Below are 16,413 nucleotides of genomic sequence, written 5' to 3' on the forward strand. Positions count from 1 at the left end.
AAGCCATGTACAAGTTCTGATTTTGCTCTTGAGACTTTTCCTGGATTTGGCAGGCAACAAAGATCATGTCGGTTGTCCCGCAGGATGGTCTAAAACCACACTGAGATTCTGGCAATATTTCCTCAGCAAGGGAAAGTAATGGGTTTAAGAGGATACAGACAAGAATTTTCCCTGCTGTAGATAGCAAGACAATGCCTCGATAGTTTCCACACTCCAACTTATCTCCTTTCTTAAAGATTGTAACAATGTTAGCGTTTCTCAAGTCTTCTGGAATCTTCTCATTATACCACTTATGAAGAAAAAGTTTGTGGAGCTTCCCTACCAGTTCTTCACCTCCAAACTTGTAGACTTCAGGCCCTGCTGCCTTGTTGTTCTTAGTTTGCATGATGGCTCATATTACTTCTTCGGGGGGAGAGGGAGGATCAGCAAGAGAGTCTCTTTCATGTCTTTGAGGTATAGATTCGATAGTGGCATCAGAGACAGTTGACTCATGGTTCAGGAGTAACTCAAAATGCTCCTTTCATTTGGCTTTGATCTCCTTAAAATATGTTGACCCGTCTTGGCCTCGGAGTGGTGTGGGTCCATGGGAGCATGGACCATACATGGCCCTTACTGCCTGAAAAAAACTCCTCATGTCATGTTTATCAGTGTAAAGCTCAATCTCCTTGGCCTTTTCTCACTACCATGTATTTTTGATGACACGGATTTTCCTTAGAGCTTCAGCCTGGAGTTGCTTGTATGACTTTCTTCTGCTGGTGTAATATGTCGTTTTGCCACATGCAATGAGCTTTTCTCTTCTCATCAAGCAGGCCCTGAATCTCAGCATAGTTCTCATCAAACCAATCTTGGTGATGGTGGGTGACATAGCCAGTGGACTCAGCACATGCCGAGAAAATGGCAGTCTTGAATCCCAGAAATTTTCATCAGCAGCAGCAGCTGTAGGCATAGTGGCAAACTTCTCTTGGAGACACTGCTTAAGTTTCTTCTGAGTCACTATATCTTCAAGGGACTTAACATTGCATTTCTTTCGTACTGATTTTGCCAGCTTGTGATGCCTTGAGGCGATCTGGAAATTCATGATTGATCTAACATCTGTTCAACAGTCATCGGTTCCATGAATGGCTCTTGTGATGCGGACATCCTTCCGATCTCAAGCTCTAACAATAACATAGTCAAGAAGGTGCCAATGCCTGGAGCGAGGGTGTCTTCAGGTGGTCTTATATTTCTCACTTTGTCTAAAGAGGGTGTCTGTGATGACCAGGCCATGTTCTATGCATTTGCTCAGGAAGAGATGCCGTTGGAGATAGCCTTTCCTACTCCTTTTCCGATAGTGCCATTCCAAAGATCTGACTCCAGCCCGACTCTAGCGTTAAAATCTTTGAGGAGAATGATCTTGTCCTCCTTGGGAATGCTGGTCAAGACTCTGTTAAGATCTGTATAGAATTGTTCCTTGATATCCTCCATAGAATCAAGTGTTGGGGCATATGCACTGATGACAGCAGCAGACTGGTTGTTGCTGAGCTCAAGACGAAGAGTCACAAGACATTTATTGATTCCTACAGGAAACTCTGTAAGCTGACTGACACATTTATTCCTACCTGCAAAATCGACACCATGAATGTGCCTGCCCTCTGCAGATTTCCCTTTCCAGAAAAGGTGTAGCCTTCACCTTCTCTCAGTTGACCTTCACCTGGGCACCTTGTCTCACTCAGGGCTGCGACGTCGATGGTGTATCTTGCAGGTTCCATGGCGACAATAGCAGTTCTTCTTCCGGCCACACATTATCTTTGTTATCCGTCAAGGTGTGAACATTCCATGTTGAAAAAGTCACTGTCTTTTTATAGCTTCGAACACAGGCAGAGTGATCCCACCTGCTGCAGTAATCCAACCAGGAGCATATAAGACAGCCTAAGTTTAGGGCACCTTTTCTAACCATGCGGGGTGAGCAGAGGGGATCCTAAAGAGGACTGCTCAGTCACGTTAGTAGCTGCTGAATTGCATCCGTCTCAGTCCAGGTGCCAGACGACCATTTAACTACCACCGCCTATGTGCAGATTCATGGCTAGGGACTGCCAGATTCACTAATACTGTCTCCGTCACCATTAGTCCGTCACCGCAGGGCTTGGAAAGTTGGAAAGATGTTATTTCCCGTGATAGAAGCCTGCATCTGATTTCTTTTAACATGGGGAGGCTGGTGGGCCTACAGCAACCTCATGATCATGACAAGCTGGAGGTCTAGGGCTCAGTGGCAGGGAAAGTCCGAGATGACTGGAGATCTCCAACTTGTTGCAGCCTTCATCTGCTTTCACACCTGTTGAGATCCGAGGACCCTCTTACGCCTGATCCACCATTGAGGACTTAGGGGATTGGACTGTGCTTTGTCTGGGACCTCCTCTCAGACCTGTTCGTCTTGAGAGACTCTACCAGGAACATGAAGCTCCCGACAACTTAGCTCTGAGGATCACTGGAACATGCAAGCCCCTTCAACACAACAAGGTGACAGTCCCCAAAGAGGAAATTAAGTAAGGCAGATACTCTGAATCTGTGAATCTTCCATTCAGTGAAACCGTTCATGATGGAATTTCTCTGAGGCTGCCACAGAACATCCAACGTGCTGCACCGACGCATCACACAGCGCGGAGGTCTGACTACAGATTGTGTGTCCAGCTCACACCAGAGTGCACAGAGCCTTGCTTATAAGGGACACAAGGAGCACCAGAAACCGCACGGCAGGTTTCAGAATCAGACACACTTCCAAAACACCCTTTTTCAAAGCCTCCCACCAACGCTAGGTGTGGCATCCACTAAGGACCCCAGGTGTCCAAGTCAGACTGCAAGCTCCCTTAGGGCACAGATCAGGCCTTTACACAGCGACAACGAAGTCGTGGAATAGGCCCCAACCTGACCCTCCTTGCAGCAGGCTTCAAAGCACTAAACACTTCAGCCACCTGTGCACAACAACAGAGTCCCTTGGGCGACAAGAGGCAAGACAGCAACCGAGAAGGTTTTGTCCTTAACTGGCGTAAGTTGCCATACCGGAAGCACATAGAAGGGAAACCGATGACCATGCCACTGACAGTTTTGGGGTGAATCTGCAAGGGCAGATGAGGTGCCATTTTATCCAGGAAGTGATGGATTAGCCATCAGCACCTGGAACTCACTCATCCAGCTCAGGGCATCACAAAAGAGGGAACCATCGTTACTGACAGAAAAGGAAATAATTCATAAAGCTGCAAGACAAGCCTTACAGAAAATGTAAGTCAGACCCCAGGAGGCCAGGGGAAATGTAACGATAGGAAGAGGTAAATGGGGATGCTTCAGGAGACAGCTCAGTAACGTGAGCCACTAAAACACCCCATGGCACAGTAACTGACAAAGGGCATTTCCCCAAAGGCTGCAGACTGTGTGACCAGAGACAGCCAGAGGCCTATACAGTTACAGAAGGGAGCCTCACGTGGGCAAGGCCCCCATGCGTCCAGCCCAGACCAAAGAGACCATTCAAACCTGAAGTGACTAAACTAGCCCCAAGACTTCATATTTGCATCTGATTTCAGGATCAACTGTGCTCAGTTTGTTCATATGTTATTTTTCTAAAGGACAGTTGCACACTCTTCCTTTGGGCATCCAACAGCCAAGACAGAATTTCGAATTTATGCATCACCACCGTTACGCCCTCAGGTATAAGCTGTGCAATCCTGGACTCCATTAAGGCAGAAACACAACAAGCAAGTGCCTAGATCCCTGGCTCATGGACCACACAACGACAGCACAGTCAAACCCTGATCTGGAAAAAAGTTAGCACTAGCCCTTGGGGTTGGGAAGAAAAGCTCAAAGACATGGCTTGAGTAATCAGTGCAGGGACAGCCTGAAACAAAAGCTCCAAGCAGGGACAGAATAAGGCAGAGGCACTGTAAGCTCATGCCGAGGGCACCAGATCCAGGAGTGATGTGATTAAAGCACAATCCTCAGCTCTCCTTTTAAAATCTTTCCAGCCTTCATGGATGCGAGGCAAAGTTTAAAAACGTGACCTGAGTGGGACTGATGCAGCAACACCTGCCTGCATCTGCAGAGAGCTTGCTCCACACATCCTAAGGGGGGAAAACGCCAGCCCCACTGCTCTCCCCCTGCCCCCAACATGACCCCAGCAGCAAGCTCCAAGCAGAGGGGGAAGCAGAGTGCAATGAACCCAGTTCACCCACTCCTGCAGAGGCACCCTAGCTGCCACCCCTGCCAGTCCAGCGGGCAGGGAGAGAAGGGACCCTGTGCTGCTGCCCCTGCCTCTTCAGGGGGACGAAGGGGTTCCTTGCTACTCAACTTGGAGGACAGGGCCACAGTGCAGGGGAGGAGCCGTGCCTGCCCCTGCTCCCCCCTCACATCATGACACGCATATGGCCATGGAATGCCTCAATCCAGTCCTGGCTCTAGAGGTGAGAGTCCTCTCATTCATCCTAATAGGCTGTCCTCTAAAACCCACCGCTCTGGGGTCTCTCTGCCAACTGCATCCCCACAGGGACTCCGGAAGGCCCTTGCTGCTGTCCCACCATCCACACTCTGCTGGGGCAGTATCAACAGCAGGTCCCTCAAAACAAAGATTCAGCCGCGAGCAGAGAAGAACCAAGTGCTCCCTTTGGACCTGGCTGAAGACAAGGAGCGGGGGGGCTGAGCCCACCCAAAGAGCAGAGGTGGTGGGCCCGGCCCAGCCCAGCCCAGCCGACCACTCAAGGGAACAGGCCTTTGTGGTCATAGGTCCCCTGGGTGGACGTGTAACCAGGGGACCCAAACATTGTCTTCAAACAATGCCCTCCGTAAGGACTCCTGTGCAACACGATTAGCCTGTGCTGAACGGGCACAGGTGTCAGGGCAGGAGCTGAAGGCACTGAGGGTACGTAACTGGAATTTAGCAAGCAACTCTGGCGGTGCAGAAGGTAAACCAGGCCATGGGCCCCTCTTCCAGGTGGGCTGTCTGCAGCTCTGACCTTGCACCAAGCCCATGCTGCTCCGCACACGCATAGTGCGAAGGGAGCCCCTCAGACCGGACTCTCACTTGCAGCCGGCTCTCCTAAAGGGGAAGAGTGTGGATGAAGAACCTGTTCACCCCTGGCCAGAGGAGCACAGCCTGTTTGTGGATCAAAGGAAGCCAGCTACAGAGAGTCCAAGCCAAACACACCTGGGACCCGAGCTCTCAGGGGCAGGGACGTTTTACCAGGAAGGATGGGAACCAACGCCACTCGCAGTGTTTCACCCTCCTCCCTGCCAGTCCCACTCTCCTCTGTTCCTCAGGCACTCACCTGCACGGGGGGCATCCCGTTATTGCTCTGGCGGAACTCGCCCTCATCCCCAGCACTGATCTCCTCGTAGTCTTCCATCATCCGCACCATCATCCCCGGCTTGAGGCTCTCCTGAACGTACTCCACGTAGCTGCTGCGCCTGGCAAAGTCGGACAAAGTCAAGAACCCGGGGCCCTGCTTTTTGCGCGGCGAGGGCTTTGGCGTGACCAGAGGGACCTGGACGGCGGCGCAGGCGGGAGCCTTGGGCTGGAAGATGGAGCGGACGACCCGCGGCTGCCCCTCCTGCAGGGACAGCAGCTCCATCCTCTGGCTGCGGTCCCAGCCCATCACCCGCACCAGCTCGGAGATGAGATTGGCCATGGCCATGCTGAACTCGAACTCCCGCTGCATGCGACTCCTCTCCCCGATGTGGGCGCAGGGCACGGCGCAGTCCTGCCGCTCCCCGCCCAGCTCCGTGCTGCTGTTGAGCTTGTCCACGAGAGAGGTGACGCACAGATACCGCTTCACCAGCGAGAACAGCAGCTTCCCGGGGATCTGCAACAGACACGGCATCAGAGCCACGGTACGAGAGCTCCCCAGCCAGACCCCCAGCCTGCCCTGAGCCACCCACACCCACCCTGGATAGGCCACCTGGCCATCCTGGGGCATCGCTTCCCGCTCCTAACAGGCCTCCACCAGCCTGCCCACCCCGAGCCACCCCCACCCCTGCCTGCCCACCCATCCTGGGGCATCGCCACCTACCCCCTGGCATTCTACCAACCCTCTCCCCCGTCCTGCCCACCCTGAGCCACCCCCACTCGCCCCGCTGTCCTGGATAGGCCGCCTGGCCGTCCTGGGGCATCGCCACCCACCCCCAACAGGCCTCCACCAGCCTGCCCATCCACCCTGAGCCAACCCTCCCCACATCCTGTCCATCCTGAGCCAACCCTCCCCTCCCCCATCCCTAACAGGCCTCTGAGCCAACCCTCCCCCCAACTTCCCCTCATCCTGCCCACCCTGAGCCATCCCTCCCATCCCCAATAGGCCTCTGAGCTCTATCCTGTCACCACACCGTCCATCTCCATACCAGACAGGCCTCCAAGCCCCCGGCCCAGTGAAGCCCCCTGCTCCTGTGCCCCTCCCCCCGAGCTAGCCAGCCCCGCGGGTACCTGGGGCAGGTGGATCCCCTCGAAGGACATGCAGTGCTCTTCGGAGGACGTGGTCTCCGCAAACAGCTCCAGGAGGGTGTAGCGACTGTCGAAGTCCATGTGCTGCTCAATGCCGTCCTGCTGGCTCAGGGACAGGAGAACGTAGGCCCGACTCCCTGCAGCCGCGACACACACCAGCTGAATGCTTTCCCTCCCACCTGCCCCTCAGGAGCGTCTCTGCCCCAGAAAGGGGAATCATCCACACAAGGATGAACAACACCCCTATGACCACCTATCCCCCTTGGACGACTCAAATCTGACACCCTCCACGGACCTTCCAACCACTACCTGGCCACTAACCAACCAACCAACATGTGGGGCTATCACTGCCCGGTAGAGATCCCAAGGCCTGCAGTACTCCAGGCTTTTCCCAAGTCCCCGCCCATGGAGAAGAGTCAGTGAGAGCCATGGAGTTTACTGCTCCCCACCCGCCAAAGCGAAACCACCAACGAAACAAAAAGCCATCAACAAAAGCGAGACTGCACCCACGAGCCGGGAGCACCTGCCCATCCTGCCGGTGACCTTGCCAAGTCAAATAAAAAACTTGGGCTTTTATTTTGCTGCTTTCTGACAGCGAAAGAAGCCTGACCCTTCCGCTCCTCTCTCCCAAAACAGCCTGTCCCCCTCAGGTTTGGCATGAGGGAGCCCGGCCCTGTCAGCTGCGGGGCTGACTGGAGAATGAGTGAAATGGGGACTCGGGAGTGGTCGAGAGAGGGAAACAGCATTGCTATTCAAGCTCCCTGAAAAGTTTCACATGCATGACGAGGAGCATTGTGGAGAACCCTGCCTGCTAAAGATTCAACGTCCCTGCCTCTCCATTGAGAGAGCTCACCCTCCACAAGCTCTCAGACCCCCAGCAGCTCCTCTGGAAAAAACAAAATGTACACTCCTCGCATGGTAAGGAGAAAATAAAACAAGCCACAGGAAACCCCTGGTTTTGGAAAAAGCCCTTTCAGGCCTCTTTTGACATGAGACACAACCAAAAAGGCACAAGCACTTTTTAAAACCCTTTGCAGGTCACCTTGCAGGTGATGTTGGGATTTTATCACCCTATATTGATAGGCCTGTAACTTTCTGACCAGTCTCCTTTGGAGCGGCCGCGTGCCACGCTTGGCACTTCCTGCAGCTGGTGAGGAAGGGCTCAGCACATGCAGGTTGTCTTTTCTCACTAATAACCCAAGACAGAAAAGGCAGATTACAGGTGTGACCCCTCTTGTGGGGTCGCCCCTTTGGCATGGTAGAAAAGTCAGACTGGTTTAAGCTATCCAGATATCATCTTGGCAGACGTAAGGATTCGAGATGGTCTGATGCAGCACCAGTATTGCTCCCTGCCTGCACAACTGGGGTCTCCACTGCCCCTGGATAGCGCAGGACGGAGGGGGGATCCCAATTGAAGCACACTGCAAAATCCCCCCAAAGTGGCTAATTAAAGAGCCACACTTGTTTCCACTGATATCAGTGGGAGCCAGGTTAGATCTGAGGGGTCTGGCTATATCTTACACTGACAGAGCTTGTTACGCTAATAAACTCTCACTGAACTGAGCTGAAGGACACCCGTGTGGCTTTTCCCCAACTCCATCACTCACCACCCTTGGCCTCTCCATACCAGGCCCATTCCCTGTCATGCAGTTGCAAGCCCCGGAACAACCTCATCAAGGCTGTGTCCACTCGGTTCTGTCCCAGCTATGAGCACCACCACTCCCTGCTGCTAACCAGGCAGCTGCAAGGTTGCCTCCCAGACACAGAAGCGAGACACAGACCTGTATATCAAGAGGGTAGGGTTAGTGGGAGTGGTGGTATAAACAAGCATATCCTGGAGAGCTGCTCTACAGAATTTGCATAGATCTGTACCAATATATTTGTAGCCACAGCCAAGCAGCTCTCACCCGCACCACACATGGCCCTGCATAGTGCCACGTCTTTGTACATCTAGTCAGCACATCAGACTGGAAACTCATTGGGCAGGGAACTCTTACTGCTTCATTGTCTTTAGAGCATCGGGCACAGCTCTGATGGAGTTTCACAGATATATTGACCGGCACCGAGATGGAGTAGGTGGAAGATTGCTCCCCACTATGTTCATTTGCCTTCGGGGACCCCTGGAAGCTGGAGACTGGGATGAAGCAAAAGTGGGAAACCTTGGCTAGTTCTGAAGCATCCCCTTGAAACAGTACTGTCAATACCCACTGCATTACCATGCCAGCCACCTACCTCTTTTCTGTGCCTATGCATTGGTGTCCAGATACCACGTCAATGGGTGCCCTGCCCATCCTGTGCCTACAACACCTGCTACTAGTTGTAGGGCAGGAGAAATTATTCCCTCTGGGAAAGGAGCCCTCTCTCTTTTGTGGGGGCTTGGGTGCTAGAAGCAGGCATTTCACCTGCTCTGCAGGTCTGCTCCAGCTCACAAAGGTGACCTCGGACAGTTTATTGCCCTGAGATTTTAGAGGTCACAGCTGACCTGATGTAGGAGCCCCCTTCCCGTTCACAGAGCCACAGCTGGCCGCAAACTACAGCTTTGGGAGGCAGAGACCTCACTGAGAATTTTACTGCAGCCATCAGTGAGCCGTTAGGAAAACTGTCTTTACAGTTTTTACAGTGGATTTAACTTTACAGTGGATTTAACTTCAGCCCATCCATGATGACACTGCACCAGGCTGTGATAGCTCTGAAGAGAGAGAGGTTTGTATGGATGAGGTCAGTGCTTCAAAATTTTTGCTTGGAGACTCTGATCTTTTGCATCCCTGACCCTTTGGAAAGAGACCGTCTAGTTCTAGGACCTGGACGTACTGCAGCTTGTCTTGGGTAACCCATCAGAGCTGGTCTACTTAAACTCCTGCCCTGCATGTGGAATTTCCATTTAACCAGCTCCGCCTGAGCATCTCTGGGGAAACACTTGTCTTGTAGCCTAGGAGGTTTCCCCTGCTCAGTCTAATTCCAGAGCTTTCGGCTCAAAGCCCTCACGCGGCAGCAGCCTCTCCTGGGTCTCCTGCTCAGAACCAGCCTGCCCTCCCCTCTTGGGAGGATCACTCAGAACTAGGAGAAGGGGCTTGTTTTGCTGCAGTGTAGCTGCTTAAGCTCTTATCGCCCGTGAACCCTGTGTGAGAGGGTCAGAGTCTTTCTCCACCTGCCTGTTCAGTACTATTACTGTACCCTGGCCAGATCAAACTGCACAGGACCAGACATTGTCCTCCCACGGAGCTAACTGTCTCCCCCACTTGGCTGGAGGGGTCACAGAAGAATGGGAGAGAGAGACAGTGACAGGCTGGCTGTGGCTACAAGAACAGGTCCACTTGCCAGGGCTGAGTTCTCAAGGGACTGCGGCTGGAAAGGTGGTGCCACACTGCAGCTCAAGCAAGCCACTGAGAGGACGTAGGGATGGACAGATGGGAAGGCTCTGCTATCTCCTGACAAAATAGGGGTGGCTGCAAGTGAACTGAAGAGAAGTGGAGGGGAGGACATCTGGAAACAGGGCCCAGCTCTCCCTCTAGCCAGGACTGCAAGATCTCCTGGCCTGAAGGACACCTCCTCCCTCAGTCCTTCTGGAGCCAAGCCAGACATATTAGCTGCTAAGTGGGTGAGATAGTATCTTTGATTGGACCAGTTTATTAGCTGTTCTCATGCCCAGAGACAGACCAAATGTGCCACAAAAATTAAAGTCTATGGAAAGAAGGGGAAGGAAAACAGGCAGGAGGAACGAAAGGTAAGGAACTCTGTAGGGTGGGAGCTCTCCTGCTGCTTGATGCTTTGTTAGGAACACCGGAGCTCTTCGGACAGAGCTGGGGCGGGGCATGAAGGAAGCTCTGCTGCTGGGTTAACAATCCCACACAGCCCGAGGGCAGGTCTGCACTTAAAATGCTGCATCAGCACAGCTGCACCAATGCTGCCGTGCCACTGCAGTGTTTAAGTGAAGACTCTTCTACACCGACAGGAGAGAACGCTCCCGTCAGTGTAATCCACCTCCCCTAGAGGCAGTAGCTGCCCCATCGACATAGCGCTGTCTACACGGGGGTTAGGTCGGTATAAAGTCGCTCCAGGGTGTGGACGTAGGTCTACAGTGTAGACCTGGCCTTAGTCACTGCCAGCAAGAACAACTGTCCTCGGGGAAAGGGAGGCAGGATGAGCCAAAAAATCCTTCCAAGGAAGAGGGGCAGATGGGGAAACCACCAGGCTCTTCCAAGGAGCACACAGAAAATCCACGTCCCTGAGCCACGCGCTAACAAGAGGCTTGGAAATGTTTTTAGCACCAAGTTTTATCTTATAAAATAGGATACAATAGCAAGCAGGAAATGAAGATTCTCTGTAAGCTCCCAAATTCCACTGGGATTCTCCAAGGAGCACCAGATAACACAGCAACATGGGCTTCAGAGTCCAGAATGCTGCTCTAGTCTGCCCGGGGCAGCACCGTAGATGAGCATGTGGTCTGACCTCTTCAGTACCCCCAGCAGACGAAAGAAGACTGGAACTAAACCCAGGTCTCCCACAGCAGTGCAGTCCCAATGCCTTGTCCTCAGCATCTCACTCTGCTCACTGCTTGGCCTCATTCCTCCCAAGAAATTCTGCTGAGTTTGCTGGCCTTGGAAGCGTGTGGAGATCAATTACAGGACTTCTCCCTCCCTAGGAGGCACCTTGAAACACATTCAGGCCTTTGATTTCTACATTCTGCTGAGCAACCATGAGATGAGCAAGTCAGGCCCTCATCAGCCAGTCAGATTGTCAGAGTACTCGAGCCCACATACTAGAAACAGTACCCAGTCCCAACTCCTCCCCAGGCATGCAGAAGAGAACAGGGTCCCCAAGAAGATCCTGCTGCCTGGGGGAACCCAGCTCCAATCTTTTCCCCTTCCCGGAGAGCTCCAGGATCCCCCCAGTACACCATGCTCAGCAGCTGGGCCTGGCCCAGCCCTTCTCTGGGGCTCCTGGCCAGAAGATCTCACCTGCATCGTGGGAAGCCAGGGCCCTCAGCATCTTGCCAGCGCTGCGGCGGATTTGCTTCTCCTCATTACACAGCATCTTCATCAGCAGGTCCAGGGCCCCGGTCTCCTTGAAGACGCCCGTCAGCGAGCCAATGCTGGCGTAGGCGCTCAGCACGTGGATGGTGTTGAGGATGGAGGACTCCGGGCCTGTGGGCCCAGCCATCTGCCGGCCAGCCCGCTGCACCAGGTTCCTGACGTCAGCCTTCATCTCCAGCAGCGAGGCCTCGTCCAGCGTGACATCCGGAGGGAACGTGCTGGGTGCCTTCTCTTCCTTTACCCGTTGCCCCTCGGGCTTCCTCTTGCCCAGCAGCGTCGGGCAGTTGGCATAAACCTCCTCTGCCGACATCCACATCAGGATGTTCTCCGCTTTGCTCTCCGCCGAAGAGGCATTGGCGCTGCTCCCTGGGCCCTCCTCCAAGCTGACGATGCTCCAGCGAATCAGGTACTCGGTGTGGCCATCGTGGCCCCGGCGCTGCCGGATCAGCTCCTCGGGGTGGGCCTGCAGCTTGGGCCCCAGGTGCACGAGCAGGTTTCCGTTCCTCCTCTCGCCCACCATGACGGGGAACGTCTGCGCAGAGAGAGAGGCAGGAGCAGGTTATGAGCTACCTAGGAACCCCAGTTGAGAGCCCTCCAGGGAAGAGCCTCTGGGACCTAGCTGGTAGGAGAGGGAGCTAGAGATGGAGATCTCTGCATGTCAGGCCTCCTGGTATTCTGCACCCCAGATCAGAGCTCTGTAGACAACATCCCCGCCAGGAGATGAGCAAGAGCTCCACATGCAAACCTAAATCTCCTATGAGGGCTGGGCCCCGGGTTACTGGGAGAGCCAGAGGGTGCCAGATCGCTGGCAAAGCCATCCCGGTGGATGGAAAAGCCCAGCTAGGCCATCCCACAGGAAGCAGCACAGTCAAATGGACAGGGCACTGGCCTGAGACTTAGGAGACCGGGTTCTGCCCCCAGCCCTGCCACCGACTCACTGTGTCACCTTAGGCAAGTCACCACCTCTGTTTTCCCTCCCACACTTGATCTGTCTTGTGCGTTTGGACTGTAAGTTCTTCAGGGCAGAGATTGCCACTCAGTGTGTGTTTGTACAGCAAATAGCTCAACATCTGCCATCATTTCCCAAGGGGAAAAGTCATTAACAGAATTTCCTAGGTTCAATACACATACAGTAAATTAATCTCATTGAATAAATCAATTCCCACTGACCCAGTCATTCCCTAAACTGCATGCGAGTCTGAGTTTTCCTGGTACTGAACAGGAAGGTTCACCAGAGCGAGACTAAGAAACTATCACCTCACATTGAGGCAGGTACCATGGACATGAAACCTTGGCACATGCAGACCAAGAAACTCAGTTTGCTTTTCTGTTGCCATTTCTGCATTTCAAGCTCCTCTCCGGCTTGCAGCCTTATTTATGGCTGGGGGCCAGCGACCAGCCTGTCAGCAGGAAACTTCCTATCAGTATGAACAGAGGTTCTAAGGACATGCGCTGTGCATAGCACTGTTCTCAAAGATCCTGGTGACTAGGCTGCATGTAAAGCACCTATCTATACTACTCATGGTGTTAAGTTACATTATTTACACTGAGAGAACGGTTAATGGAGTCCACGTGGCAGACAATGGGGAGAAATGAATAGATGATGCCTGAATCATTTACCCTCATGGCCAAGGGAGCTGGTAATAAGGAGAAACATTGTGCAGCTTAAGCTTGATCTGGATCAGTTCTCTGAGTCACTGTCAACAAGCAGACATCACACAAGGAAATGATCACCCTTTCTACAACTAGAGGGAGGCCTCTGCATGCAAAGGAGGGCTACACTGAGACACGACTCCTCTCTAGATGCAGAGGGAGGGCACAGCCAGACCCAAATCCTGTAGCACGGTCCCTGGATTCCACAGCACTCTGGTACAGAAGAGCTGGGATTCTGTGGGTGCTTCCTCTGAATTAAACAGTGGATGACACTACATATTCTATACATATATTGTGGTAGCACCCAGGAGCTCCAGGCCTGGGCCAGGATCCCCTTGTGCCTCATACTGTATAAATACACAACAAAAAGAAGGCGCTAGCCCCAAATAGCTTACACAGAATAGAAACTGAATGAAACAGGGAAAGAAATCATACACAACAGCTCCCATGTCATTTACTCTGATCTTACATTGCACTCACTTCACTGTCCTCACATTTTCAGCATTCACAATGTGCCACCGAGTTTTGTGCGGGCAATGGGTAACTGCCTCACAAAAGTTGTCAGGTGAAGCTGGATGTTTTGGCAGCTGGGTAGGGAACAGCTGGGGGTTTAGGCACCTCAGCAGGCATTTTAGGGTTGTGTGATAAGTTCAATAGCTGAGTGGTTTACTGCAGGTCTCAGCAGTGAAATAGGAAATACCATGAGGTTTCAGAGTAACGGGGCAGTGAGATGAACAGGGCAGCTCCTCAGGCCGTCTATGGACTCAAACCATTGCACTGGTTACACTCAGTTCACATTTGCAAGGATGTCTTCACAAACACACAGTGACTCTTACTGTAATGAGCACTTAGAACCCGGTGCACAGCTCCGAGCCAAAGCGCGGACTCTGCAGCTGTGGAGAGCACAACGCCACGCTGCTGCGCCCTTCAGGAAGCAAGCCTGCCGCACCACCCTCGGCTCACTGGACTCTCCAACCAAATTGTTTTCAATCCAATTTGACATGTGCCCCTCCAAGTCCATTACCAATTCGCTCCCACCTGCTGCTTTAGCCAACTGTCCCTATTAACATCCACCTCCCCGCTCCTGAAGTACCCTAAGTTCACTGATCAGCAACAGACCTTCCAGGTTTAGAGACTAACCAATGTATTTGAGCATAAGCTTCCGTGGGCTATAAACCCGCTTCATACAGATACCCACGAAAGCTCATGCCCAAATAAATTGGTTAGTCTCTAAGGTGCCACAAGTCCTCCTTTTCTTTTTGCGAATACAGACTAACACGGCTGTTACTCTGAAACCAAATAAATCAGTTAGACCTTCCAGGGTGCTTCCGACACCGCACGAGGGAGCCCACAGAAACCCCTGCCGGAGAGAGGTTCAGAGACCCAGCCTGCCCCTCTCCCCGCAAGCTGGGAACCGCACCCGGGACCTTCCCCAGCGGCAGCGGCGCAGGGCTTCTCCCTGCGGGGAGCCGGGCGAGCGCGCCTGCTGCCGCCCGTCTCCCCCCGGAGATAAATCACCCCCGGCATTCCCGGGGCGGCCCCCCCCCGAGAAGCACCTCGGGGCCGCGGCCCCGCCCCCGGGCTCGCCACCCAGCTCCAGGCTCTGCCGCGGGCCGGTCCCGGCGGCCCCGCCCCCCGCGATCCCGCCCCCGGGCCGCAGCCCAGGCCCTGTGCGGTGCCCGGCCGGCGCTGCGGCCGGCGGGGGCCCGGCCTCGGCCTCCCTCCGGCCCCTCCCCGCCGCAGCCGGGCTCCCGGCCCGGACACCCCAGAGCGCGCGGCCCGGCCGGACCCGCCCCCCGCAGCCCTCGGGCCGGACCCAGCCGCGCGGGGGGAGGGGCGCGTCCCGAGCCCGGCACCTGTCCAGTCAGCGCCGCGCTCCCGTCCTCGCCTCGGCCGCTCCCCGCTTCCGGGTAGGGCAGCGCATGCGCGGCGCGCGCCGAGCTTACGGGTCGGAGCGAGGGACAAGGCGAGCGCGGGGGCGCTTGGGTAGCCGGGGCTGCTGCTTGCCGCGGGTGGGGAGGCGAGGGGCTGGTCCCCTCTGCCTGCAGGGGGCGGCTCGGGCCAGCCCCGCCCGGGACCGTGCTCTGCCCGGGGAGGGCAGCCCCAGGCCGACTGCGTGCCTGCAGCTGCAGAGAAATCTTCCCCGTACACCCCCCCATCTTCCCCACACAGCCCCCCAACAGGTCCCGTGCAGCCCCCCACCTTCCCCACACACCCCCAATCTTCCCCACACAGCCCCCCATTTCCCACACAGGCCCCCAACAGTTCCCGTGGAGACCCCCATCTTCCCCACACACCCCCCAATCTTCCCCATACAGCCCCCCAACAGGTCCCGTGCAGACCCCCATCTTCCCCACACACCCCCAATCTTCCCCACACAGCCCCCCAACAGTTCCCGTGGAGACCCCCATCTTCCCCACACACCCCCAATCTTCCCCACACAGCCCCCCAACAGTTCCCGTGGAGACCCCCATCTTCCCCACACACCCCCAATCTTCCCCACACAGCCCCCCAACAGTTCCCGTGGAGACCCCCATCTTCCCCACACCCCCCCAATCTTCCCCATACAGCCCCCCAACAGGTCCCGTGCAGCCCCCCATCTTCCCCACACACCCCCAATCTTCCCCATACAGCCCCCCAACAATTCCCGTGCAGCCCCTAATCTGCCCCCCAACAGTTCCCGTGCAGCCCCCCATCTTCCCCACACAGCCCCCCAACAGTTCCCGTGCAGCCCCCAATCTTCCCCACACAGCCCCCCAACTGTTCCCATGCAGCCCCCAATCTTCCCCACACACTCCCAATCTTCCCCACACGGCCCCCCAACAGTTGCCGTGCAGCCCCCCATCTTCCCCATACAGCCCCCCAACAGTTCCCGTGGAGACCCCCATCTTCCCCACACACACCCCAATCTTCCCCACACAGCCCCCCAACAGTTCCCATGCAGCCCCCAATCTTCCTCATACAGCCCCCCATTTCCCACACAGCCCCCCAACAGTTCCTGTGCAGCCCCCAATCTTCCCCACACACACCCCAATCTTCCCCATATGGCCCCCCAACAGTTCCCGTGCAGACCCCAATCTTCCCCATACCGCCCCCCAATCTTCCCCACACAGCCCCCCAACAGTTCCCAAGCAGACCCCAATCTTCCCCATACAGCCACCAATCTTCCCCACATGGCCCCCCAACAGTTCCCGTGCAGACCCCAATCTTCCCCATACAGCCCCCCAATCTTCCCCACACAGCCCCCCAACAGTTCCCAAGCAGACCCCACTC

The 16,413-nt window shown here is 54.9% G+C and overlaps 1 protein-coding gene across 1 annotated transcript in view; it reads right to left on the reverse strand.

Moving 5' to 3' along the window:
- The window catches only part of LOC141985543 (cullin-9-like), a 64,830-nt gene extending 49,733 nt beyond the window's left edge, over positions 1 to 15,097 (reverse strand). The window contains exons 1-4 of the mRNA XM_074949770.1: positions 14,997 to 15,097; positions 11,413 to 12,019; positions 6,437 to 6,591; positions 5,289 to 5,822 (exon numbers count right to left, since the gene is read on the reverse strand). Coding sequence (XP_074805871.1) covers positions 5,289 to 5,822; positions 6,437 to 6,591; positions 11,413 to 12,007 — 1,284 coding nt within the window. The 5' untranslated portion in view covers positions 12,008 to 12,019; positions 14,997 to 15,097. The remainder of the gene's footprint in view (positions 1 to 5,288; positions 5,823 to 6,436; positions 6,592 to 11,412; positions 12,020 to 14,996) is intronic.
- Between the last annotated feature and the right edge of the window lie 1,316 nt (positions 15,098 to 16,413).

This window comes from Natator depressus, chromosome 3 (genome assembly GCF_965152275.1).
Source record: "Natator depressus isolate rNatDep1 chromosome 3, rNatDep2.hap1, whole genome shotgun sequence".
Taxonomy (NCBI): Eukaryota; Metazoa; Chordata; order Testudines; family Cheloniidae; genus Natator; species Natator depressus.